The sequence below is a fragment of the Boleophthalmus pectinirostris genome, unplaced genomic scaffold (assembly GCF_026225935.1).
Source record: "Boleophthalmus pectinirostris isolate CB_2022bp ecotype Guang Dong unplaced genomic scaffold, ASM2622593v1 HiC_scaffold_11, whole genome shotgun sequence".
Classification (NCBI taxonomy): domain Eukaryota; kingdom Metazoa; phylum Chordata; class Actinopteri; order Gobiiformes; family Gobiidae; genus Boleophthalmus; species Boleophthalmus pectinirostris.
Window position 1 is genome coordinate 1,475,677 of NW_026570994.1, and position 11,824 is coordinate 1,487,500.

The 11,824-nt window shown below is 37.0% G+C and overlaps 1 protein-coding gene across 1 annotated transcript in view; it reads right to left on the reverse strand.

Moving 5' to 3' along the window:
• Positions 1 to 1,061: 1,061 nt before the first annotated feature.
• Positions 1,062 to 11,824, reverse strand: part of LOC110175639 (guanylate cyclase soluble subunit beta-2-like) — a 32,346-nt gene continuing 21,583 nt past the window's right edge. The window contains exons 16-17 of the mRNA XM_055166565.1: positions 4,474 to 4,655; positions 1,062 to 1,259 (exon numbers count right to left, since the gene is read on the reverse strand). Of these exons, the coding sequence (XP_055022540.1) occupies positions 1,081 to 1,259; positions 4,474 to 4,655 (361 nt within the window). The 3' untranslated portion in view covers positions 1,062 to 1,080. The remainder of the gene's footprint in view (positions 1,260 to 4,473; positions 4,656 to 11,824) is intronic.

Below are 11,824 nucleotides of genomic sequence, written 5' to 3' on the forward strand. Positions count from 1 at the left end.
TAGTCCTAGTTTTGTTTGGGTTTAGTCCTGAATTAGTCCTTGTTTAGACCTGGTTTAGACCTGGTTTAGTCCTTGTTTAGACCTGGTTTTGTCCTGGTTTTAATGTTTTTCTGATTTTTGATATAGTGTGTGGAAGTGTGAATAGACCCTAAACCATCAGTGATATCGCCACTACTGCAACTACTCCTACTAAATACTTCTTCCAGTACACAACTACTACAATTTTGTTAGTACTGATAGAATTATGAATTGTCTTTTTAGCAATATTATTATAAACCGCATTCTCCTTCTTATCATTGTTACTACTACTACTTTACTACCACTACTACTACTGCTACAAATTGGCTACATCTTGATCTATAACGGTTCCATATTTTTTATTAGTTCTGGGTTGGACTCCTGGGTGTTTCTGTATGGAGTTTGCATGTTCTCCTTGGGTCTCTCTGGTTGAAGTGAAATCTTTCAGCTAAAGTAAACCTGCCCAGGACCAGCCCCAGTGGAACTGAAGATTGGGTCAAATTCAGATGACAAATTTCCTTATGGGGACAATAAAGTGTACCTTAAACCTAATCTGAGGGACTGTTGTTGCATTTTTTTTTTGTTTTTGTCTTATAGTCATGTTCAAGCACACTTTCTTTATTTTAACTAAACAAAAGACAATATATTCTTCTCTTTACTGTTGGCAGGGATCAACTTGGTCAAGGGACACCTGGGACATTTCTTGTATAAACCTGGGACAAATCACTGATGTTGTATAAATCTGCTGGGACAGGGGACACACGGCTCAAAACTGGGACTGTCCCGGGGAAACAGGGATGTCTGGTCACTCTACCTTACAACTAATTCTCCTGTAGTTGGTACTAGTATTATTAGTATACATTAGAAGTACTGTTTTTGCTTTTACACATGGATCATTATGTTATCATTTGGACATTTTAAATTACAATATTGATCTAAAACAACTTCAGATGAGCTGATTTTCCTCACAACATCTTTGCCAGACCATGCGGAGCAACAGAAAACCAAACTGAAGAATGAAGTACAGAGCAGAGGGAGTGAACTGTTTTGTTGAACACAGAGTTAAAGTATGTGACAGACTGGGCTCAGAGTGTTGCCGCGGCCCTTGGCAGAGGAGGGCCGGTCTTTGCTGGGGTACGGCCAGGTGATGTCCCATGCAAATGATCTCCCAGGGGCCTCACGGGGACTGGGCGTGCACTGGTCGCTGGACAACATGCTCTTTAACTGAACTCTCCCAGCATCTGTGAAAAGACAAATTTATCAACATTTAAAATAAAAAAATGATTACTTATTCACAAGTTGTATGTAAAAAAAAAAAAAAAAAAAAGGGGATTAGGTCAGGGTAAAAGTGTATGAATATAACTGCTGCCTTCTTACAATGAATTTAATTGAGTTCACAATTTTTTTCAATAGACTATTCACTTACTACTCTAAAATGAAAGTTATTTTACTAGAACTAAAAGAATGAATGAAGAGGATGAGTAAAGTTCAGATTGTGAACCAGTAAAACATAAAACAGGGTGTCCCAAAAAAAAGTGACATTATTTCGCAGGTCAATAATTTAGTCAATTCTTGTTGAAATAACCTCAAATTTTCACAGAATGTATAGAAACAGATCGATTATATACTGAATGTTTTATTTTTGTTCTGTTTTCAGGTTGAGCCATGCTGTTGACTAGTGTTGTAGTCAAGAGAGCACTAATCGAGACCAAGACCTGTCCGAGACCACAGGGTCCCGAGACCAGGACAAGACCAAGACTTCTGAGGGTTGAGACCAAGACATTTAAAGATTGAGATTGAGACAAAACAGAGACCACGGACCATCGAAACCAGATCAAGACAATCTTTGTAATTTTAGATTTTACACTTATTTTGGCACATATATATCAGTGTTTTTATAAATCTGTTAGACTTCGAGACCGAGACCGAGACCAGACCGAGTCCAAGTGTCTTCAAGACCGAGACAAGACTGAGTCCAAACCAGTCTTGAGTACTATGACACTACCATTCACTCCCAAAGAGAAGTCATTCTGCATCTTGGAATCTGCTGCACACACTCACCTAAGACTGTGCAGCTTCAATGCAACATTTGGAAAAACTTTAACAACTGGCAACACATTTGGACTTGGTACCAAAAATGTAAAGAGGAAGGATCTTCTGCAGGAAAGGATCTGGTACCAACATCAAAGTCATCATTGAGTTACACTTAGTAGTTTTCAAGATAATTGCTTTTAATGTCAAACCTGTATTTAGTTTTTAGTCATTTGGACAAACAAACTAAACTTATCTGCATTCCCTACATTTACAGTTACTATTTAAGTTATTACTTGAGTAGTAGTTTCCCCAAATACGTTTTACAACTCTTTTAATCATTTCTTCGACCACTACTTTATAATTCTACTTGAGTTATACTATTTTGAAGTAATGTTATTCTTATTTTAGTATAATTTCTGTCTACACTTCCCACCTCTGCCTTTCAAAACAGTTACCATTTGAAACACATATTTCCATTAGTAGAAAACATAATAATCCCTGTATCTATCCTTTTTCGTTCTAAAACCACTCACTCGTTCAAATCCCCCTTTGGTTGTGAGCTGCAGTTGTTTTTAATTGCGTTTGTCATCTCTGGCGTTTTTACTCCCAAAGAGGGGGAGGACTGCACCACACTTTTAATGTCGGCCCAATTAGCGCTGCCATTTTGTCTCATTCTGCTAAAACAGTAAAAATGCTTTTCAGAAGGCTACATGAATTAGTCAACCATGCCAGGAATTAGTGTCAAATGAAGAGTACTCTTGTCATATCAGGACTCGTTAAAGTGCATGTGACAAATTAGATCATTTCACTCCAAAACACAGTTACAAGATTTCACTACAAATTTAATCTAGGCTTTTCATTTTTTATTTTGTTGAAGTGTATCATTTACTTCCTGGTTGAACATGAGCAGCACGTATGTAGTGGTAATTCTATAACCGTTACCTAGCAACCGTAATGAAACATTCTCTAAATTGCACAGAGTGGCCTAATGAAAACAAACGACATCTGTATTTTGTTAAACTGTGTAACTTTCTGGTGGAGGGTCTTTCTTGCCTCTATGGCGATGTTATTGCTTTGTCTAGAATGTCTCACAATACGGCATAAAGTGTATCTATTTCCATGGAGACAAGGCTGCAATACCTCAAGGCCAAGTTACAGGTCAGGTCTGTGAAGAGGTGAGCTCACTGTACACAGCAAAAACTGGAGGGTTAAAATTTCAGGGTAAAATATTTCAGAGTTGCTTTTTTTAGCAAGTGTTATTTAACTATTTGAAACTAAAATGGGGGTTCAAGTTGGGGTTATTTGCCAGAGTTTATATGGCTAAAGTTAATTCAACACCCCATAGTGTTAATTCAAGTTCCCTTAGTGTTCATTCAACTTCCTCTAGTGTTGAATTCAACTTCCTCTAGTGTTAATTGCAACTTCCACTAGTGTTAATGCAACTTCCACTAGTGTTAATGCAACTTCCACTAGTGTTCATTCAACTTTTCCTAGTGTTAATTCAGCTTCCCCTAGTGTTCATTCAACTTTTCCTAGTGTTAATTCAACTTCCCTTAGTGTTAATTCAACTTCCCCTAGTGTTAATTCAACTTCCCCTAGTGTTATTTCAACTTCCCTTAGTGTTAATTCAACTTCCACTAATATTCATTCAAGTTCCACTAGTGTTCATTCAACTTCTATTAGTGTTAATTAAACTTCCCTTAGTGTTAATTTGGCTCCTCCACCCACCACTTCAAACAAGACCAGTTTGAACCAATTTTGTTCATAATTTCATCTTAAATAAACTGTAAAAATTACAGTGTAAAAACAAAACACCTCTGTGTTGTTTAGCTAATCAGGATAACCCTACATCTCCGTTTACTCTCAAAACATTAATTTGATTTCAGGCTTAAACAGGAACTTTGGTCCAGTGTTCACTTAATTAACATTTCCAAAAATGTTAAATTAACTCTAGAACAGATTGGACTCATATAAACCCTGAGAAAATGTTCAAATTGATTCTGTGAGAGTCAAATTTAACACTCCACTTTTTGCTGTGTAAAGTGCATGTTTTTCGTCGTATTTTTGAGCAGTAAAACTCCTGTAAATAATGAATGCAACATAGGTGAGTTTAATGCCATACTGTGAGGCAAAGAAAAAAAACCCATAATTCTCCATGGAAACAAGCTCGGGGCGGACCAACTACCAGAAAAGTTACACAGTGAACCTTTAAATGAAGGTTTAAACTGGCAGACAAATATGTTCTTTGCGAGTAAACTCTCTCCTTGGGATTCTCTTTGGATAGAATTTTCCATGTTGATGATGACATAGACAGAGGTTCACACTTTTCTGTTTTTGTACTTTTTTCCACAAACTGACACTTGCCTGATGTAAAGCCTGTCAAATGCACTTCCAGTATTCTTTAGTGTGTTGATAACTTGCCGTGGTCAGTTCGTTGGTCCGAGTTGTCAGGGTGGATTACACACTGTGAGCCCTCTCGACCCATAATGGCGTCTTCAGACAGTCGGAAGTTCTTGAGCAGGAAGTAGGTGTTCATCAGCCCTTTTCCTTTCACCTCAACCTGTCCACGCTCTGTTATGTCAAACTCTGAATCCTTTAACTCACTGAAAAACAGCAAATTAAATTGTAAGATTTGGTTATGAAACATGACACCAGATGCTGTTCAAAATAGTAGCTCAGATTGAAATGAACAAAACAACAGCATTTTATGGAGCTCAACAGTGAAGTTAATTTAACATTCATTGTTTTCAGTGACTTTACAAGAAAAAAAGGAAAATTAAGTTTTAAAACTTGAATAAAATCTGAAGAAGAAAACAACTTTGCTATAAAAAAGTTCAAGATGGATTTCTAGACAGCCTAACTAAAAAAATACAAAAATCATCAACAAGAAATTGGGCCCTGAGGAACTAAGGCTGGTCAAGTGTTCACCCAAAAGTTTGTGGTTAAATTCTGGCTCTGACTATTGCATACTGTTGTTGCATCTTTGGGCAAGACATATCATCCACACTATATATAAATTTTTAAAAAAAATCTAACACTAATGTTCACTCACATTCAGCTCGTTTACTTTACTCACAACTATGAATTAGTGGATCTTAAAGTGGTAAAGTAACAGTTACTTTAGAACAAAAAAAGCACATTACATGTGAATTAGATTTGGGTCAACTTGAATGAGACGAGTAATACAATTCAGTCTTATTAACAACATGTAATATCTGGTTCATAGTATTCAAAAGAAAATAGTAAGAATAAAAAATGTGAAATACAGTGCATGAGCGCCAGTGTCTCCACAGCTCAGAGGTGAATCTGACAGAGCTCCTCACAGACACAATAGATCAGGGGAGCTCACACTTTTTCAGCGTGTGAACTACTTACAAAATGACCAAGTCAAAATGATCGACCTAATACAAAGTCAAACAAACTGCACTGAAACATTCTGTTCCAATTTTTTGACCCTCCCCCACAGTTTGAGAACCTCTTCTTTAAGAGAACTTCCTCTGGCACTTTACACAAAACTGTGAAAAAAGAGAAGGAAGATTTTTAAACCTGTTTTTTAAAGTTCCAAACTGGAGTTTCATTCTTTTCTGGTTTTGCAGTGATATTTACCAGCCTCTGCACGTTTACCAAACCAAACGCACATCGTGACAAACACAGATGCATTTGTCACTTTTGTTAGACAAACTTCAGCCAAATGTGGCAGTAGGTCTGTTCTGTAGATCCGCTCTATGCTGTAGACCTGCTTTGTGCCAACACTGGAACACAAAGTTAGACTGGTTTTTGCTTCACGTTTGGTCTTGCTCTTCTAATCAGCCGCACTGTGGGAGGGGCTTGTGTTCGCTGTACGCAGGAAGGAGCGAGAGCGTGAAAAGGCGAGGGGCGGCGTGCTGACGTGAGGCAGATGGACAGGTAGGATGTTTAGGAAGTTGAACCTGCCCTGTGATGCACGCTGGTACACGAGGCACACGCTGTGTCGCAGACGAGCCGTGCATAGGGAGCGTGTGTGTTTGTGATGCGCCGTAGAGTCTCCGCGGGTTTCAAATGAGCGCACAGGCTGCACTGAGACGCCCCACACGCTCCTGCACCCGCTACAAGTTTATTACCAACAGCAGCGGCCGTAATGAAATATGATCACACTTGTTGAGTGTCAGACCTTGAGTGACAGACAAGACCGAGTCCAAACGCGATCGAGTCCGAGACGAGTACTAAGACACGGCGATCTACCCACACGACCTTGGCGATCGACTGGTAGATCGGGATCGACGTATTGAGCACCCCTGCACTAGAGCTTCAATGATTCAATTGCTCAGATTCACGGCTCTACACATAAATGAATAAATACAACATCTGATCGTGACAACACAGGGTCTCACCACAATTTACAAATATTTCAGTGGCGCTACAGAACCTCGGCACTTTCAGTAATATTCTCAAAGAGTCGTTATAGGAAACTTTCAAACTCTGCAAACTGTTTTTCTTGTAGTTGCGCCAAAGATGTGCAGTGTACAAGGGTGAGCGGAAACATTTAAAAAGTGCAATTTTGACATGACTGGATGGTGACTGGAGTAACTTCAGTTATTGACAACAGTCCAGCTCCATTTCCCAATCTGTTCCGCTCCTCCTTTTGCTTCCTCCCTGTTTTTCCTACAGTCGCCACTCACTCCCTGATCCTCCCAGAGTGTCTCTATACTCTCCCTCTGTTCATTCTGTTTGTGCTTGGTTTCACCTGTTCTTCTGTTTTATTTCTTCAGTATTTTTTGAGCTGGGTCTTGGCTGAGCTGATGTGGAATGAGTGAGTTCTACTGTTTTATTGTTTCACATGTTAGAATGTGTTTGAACTTAAGCTGAACAAAAGTTTTGCTCTGTTTTTTTCAAAGGTTAATAAATATTCAAATCCATGTACCTGATGCAGATCTAAATGACATGATTGTAGAACAGAACCTGTTTTTACTCAAACCTGTGTATAGAAGTAATATTTACTTGCTCAATTCAAGGCAATCAGTTTCCATGGTTTTACCAAGTAAGATGAACTTCCTCTTAAAAGTAAAGGTTACTACAGATTTCAGATTTGAGGAACTGACTGATTCATTCATTCACAACATGAGTCTATGAATGAAAACTAAAGTTCACTTGAAAAGTTTACTTCCCTTACTGTGCCTCGTTAGGTAAAAGAGTTTTTTTTTTTCCATAATTTCACCTTAAATTAACTAAAAATAAAGTGTAACAAAAAACACCTCTGTGTGTTGTTTAGCTAAATCAGGATAAACCTGTTTACTGTCAAAATGTTAAATTAACATTTTGACAGTAAACAGATAACACTTTGTAGGTTTATCCTGAAGTAAACTTTTCAAGTGAACTTTAGTTATATAATATAACTAAAGTTCACTTGAAAAGTTAACTTCACTTGCTGTGCCTCATTAGATTAAAGAGGATTTTACTTACACTACAATAGGGGTGTGCAAAAATATCAATATATCGTATTGTTTAATGTGATGATACAGTATTGATATCGTAGGCTGCTGTATTGATATATATCCAAGAGTATTTTTTGGTATATTTTACAAAATGATTTTGTTACAGCTACAGTATTGTTGCTTGTTCAGAGGAAGGAAACTGGTTTATGTGACACATTTGACATTTTCACTGTTTTGATGATTAAAATGTTTTTTGTGTTTCATACGAATTTTGCACAAGAAGTGATTTAACAAAGACTTTTACTAGCACAGACCTGATTTAGCCTTAAAAAAAAATTAAACCGTAAAAAATCGTTTTGAAATATATTGTATTGAAGTGAAAGTGCACTGTTTTGAGATATGTATCATATCATGGCCTGTGTATCGAGGTATATATCGTATCAGCAACTTCTTAATGATATCATCCCTATACTACACTGAGGAATTACTTGTAAACTCAGCTTTAGGGTCCATTTTAGTTAGATTTTCCAAGGCAATGGGTTTCCAAGATGTTTTTAAGTAAGGTCTACTTATTAGATTTTACAGTGCACCATACCTATTTAATAAGATTTTACTTGGTGGAATCATTATCTGACACTATACTTTTACTCCTACTTGAGTGAATAATTTTATAGTGTAACAGTACTCTTACTGAAGTAAAAGTTTTGGTTACTTTTCCCACTATGAGTAAATAAGTTATCAGTATTGTATGATTTGAACATTAAAATGTACCATGTATTTCGAACTATAAGCCACATTTTTTTTCATGGTTTGTGTGTTTCCTGTGACTTATACTCCAGTGTGATAAATTATAAATTAAAATGTTGACACTGACAGCCACGAGAGGCTCTAGTCTTGTGTGCCAGTATCTAGTACTTCTATTACTCCTGTACTTCTGTCACTTCACTCTACTGCGCATGTCTCCTGTAGAAAAAGCCACTGTTCTGCTGCAAGTAGTGAAATATTCAGTCGAAAAATGGTAATCGAGCAGCAGAAAGAAAGTTTAGAGTGAGAGAGAAACTTGTGAGGGACTGGTGGAAAGCGGGGATGGAGAGAACGCAGCTTCATGAGAACCTAGCGGGTGCACCATGAAATGTTCCTGAAGTCACTGGATGGATGGACAAAGCCTGGACTTCAGTGACACCAAAGCCATCTTGTCGGGAAAGACCCGAATAATTCTAACTGGAACTGATGCTGAGTCTCACGACAGCGACACAGAAGAGGAAGCGTTGCTCTGTTTACATCATGGGTCCATGGTTTATCTCTGGAGGTCACGCAGAAGTGACACAGAGGATGAAGAATTCAGTGGATTTCGTGATTTGGAGTGAGATGGTGAGTTTGGTAAACTTATGTTCTGATGTTTATGTTATAATTATCTGAAGAACTGTTAATATGTTACATTGACATATTAAAGCCTATTCAGTCTGTTGTTCTCTGTTCTGTTGTTATTACTAGAACTTGCCTTTCAAGATAAAATATCAGTTCCTGGTCTCTGATTTTATAAAATACATTTCCCCAAAAAGTGCAACTTATAGTCCGGTGCAATTTATATATTTTCTTTTCTTCTTCATTATGCATTTTTTGGCTGGTGCAACTTATACTCCAGAGCGATTTATAATCCGGAAAATACGCAAATTAAAATTGTGTATATATATTTTTTCTAGAGATATTGCACAAATGTAAAATGAATGAACAAAAATAAGCAGTATTCTCTTTTGGGGGTAATGTTTCTATAAATAGCTCCAGGTTCTTTGGCTCCCACTCGAGGCGTGGACCAAAGACCAGTGTCAGTGGCCTGTGTAAATGGAAGAAAAGTGGGCCAAGCACCGACCCCTGTGGAACTCCTCAGGTCCTGAACTGTGATGGATGTGAATGTGTGTCTCTGATGAATAGATAACCACCGCAGAAGTAGGACAGACGGGCTCGTACGTAAGTTAGTGATCCGATATACAGGACCACACGACACGCGGCACATGGGAAATGGAGAAGATACACGAGTAACAGTATTCGGTTTTGATGTAATGTTAATAAAGACGTCAAGTGAAATGGAGTCTTCAAGATGTACAGTGAAAAAGAAAGTCCCTCTTGGCTGAATCTAAGCTTTCAGGATTTGACAGAGGAATAAATGTAATGTAATGTGGTGTAGAAAAATAAAACCCGGGATGGGATTGATCTTTTTACATCTCCAAAGCTCAAAATGCTCTGTTCCACCTTGTGATGTCATGAAGAGGTAGTTTTCATGTCAACAGCTACTTTTTAGTTTAGTAGAGATCGGCAATTCCAAGTTTCCATGCTTTAGTTTTGTGATTTTATCTGATTGTATTTGTCCCTGTCACATAAATAAAAACATCAATTGCCTATGCACTTTTTTTACTCCAGTGAGTGCACTTACTCAGTCATATTTTTTATTGTTCAACAGCACAATTAAATATATCTTTGATTCATTTTCTGGTCCAAAGTCTTTATTGGACAGAGCAGTTGTAGCGTGAAATGGGGAAGAGAGGGTCGAGACGTTTGGCGTCGAGTCGTGACTGGAAGTGAACAACAATAATACAGATAACCATCACTCACGCATGCAGGACAACTGTCTTGCCCAAGGACACAAACGCGCAATGCTTTAGACCGCTGCACCACCAACAAGAATGGATTTCAAATTTAGGTGAACAAAAATCTACAATAAATTTATTAAAAACTACAATTAATTATGATCAGTGGTGGAATGTAACAAAGTACAAGTAAAGTACTGTATACATTTTAGGTATCTGTACTTTACTTTAAATTAATGAAGTAATAGTAAGTGGATACAGAGCAAAAACTGGAGAGTTAAAATTTCAGGGTAAAATATTTCAGAGTTGTTTTTAACACAAAAAGTGTTATTTTAACTATTTGAAAGTTAAATGGGGGTTGGAGTTGGGGTTATTTGCCAGAGTTGATATGGTTGATGTTAATTCAACTTCCACTTGTGTTAATTTGGCTCCTCCCACCCACCACTTCAAACTCTCATGAGAGAAGACCAGTTTGAACCAGTTTTTTTCATAATTTCATCTTAAATTAACAAAAAAAAAATCAGGATAACCCTACAAAGTGTTATCTGTTCACTCTCAAAACATGAATATAACTCTTGATTTGGGGGTTAAACAGGAACTTTGGTCCAGTGTCACTTAATTAACATTTCCAAAAAAGTTAAATTAACTCTAGAACAGATTGGACTCATATAAACCCTGAGAAAATGTTAAAATTGATTTTGTGAGAGTCAAATTTACCTCTCCACTTTTTTCTGTGTACCTTTTATTGTAACCTCACTACATGAGAGAAAGTATTTGTACTTTCTATTCCACTACATTTTTAACTAGACTGAAAAGTAAAAGTATTTTTTATTACAGTCTGAGACTGTAAAAGGCAGAGGATTTCATTTGAAACAAGTTCATAATTTATGCAAACAAAATTATACAAATAAAAACAGCTCAGAAAAATTATTGATTGTTTCCATTGAACAAACTTCAGCACAAATCTTTATCAAAATCAATACATTGGATTTTTTATTAGATCTCAAAATCTGTGCCAAACACTTGTACTTTTTACTCCTAAAGGACATTTTAAAGTTGGTTCTTTAATACATTTACCTAATAGATTTTTTTTATGTGATATTTTTACTTTTACTTGAATATATTTTTGCTCTTGTAAGTGTACTTTTACTTAAATAATAAAACTGAGTACTTGTTCCACCACAGATGATAGTAATATTATAAAACTACATAGGTAATTATATCATTGCAGTGGAAAAAACATGGTATATGGTCTAAATAACTGTGTCACTATTATTACATTTAATTTCAAATGTTGTTGTTATTGGATTTTTAGCACATGTCAGTGATTCACAATAAAATGTTTTCTTTCTTGCATAAACCTGGCCTGGGTGATAAGGTTGTGAACGAGTATTGTGCATTAGAGGCTTGAAAATAGTCCGTGGAAGTGCCTCCAGTGATAGTTATGATTTATTACTATGTTCACAGCAGAAATATGTGCATTATTTTTAGCCCCCTTCCTCAATAGTTAATTCGCTGTTATATTTGGTGACACTATGGCAGAAATCCTATATATTGTGAATGAAACATTGCATATTTATAAGCACAGTCAGAGACACCAGAACAGAGCAGTCACTTTTTCTCTCAAGTACAAAGAGCAGCAAAGAGCCGCCTGTACTGCGACTCAACGGCACCTCTGTGTGGACTATACAGGTACTGCAGGACAGGTACAAATACACTGTAAAATGGTTACCAGTATGTGTTATTCAATCTAAGACAACTGTATAATCCAGAAAA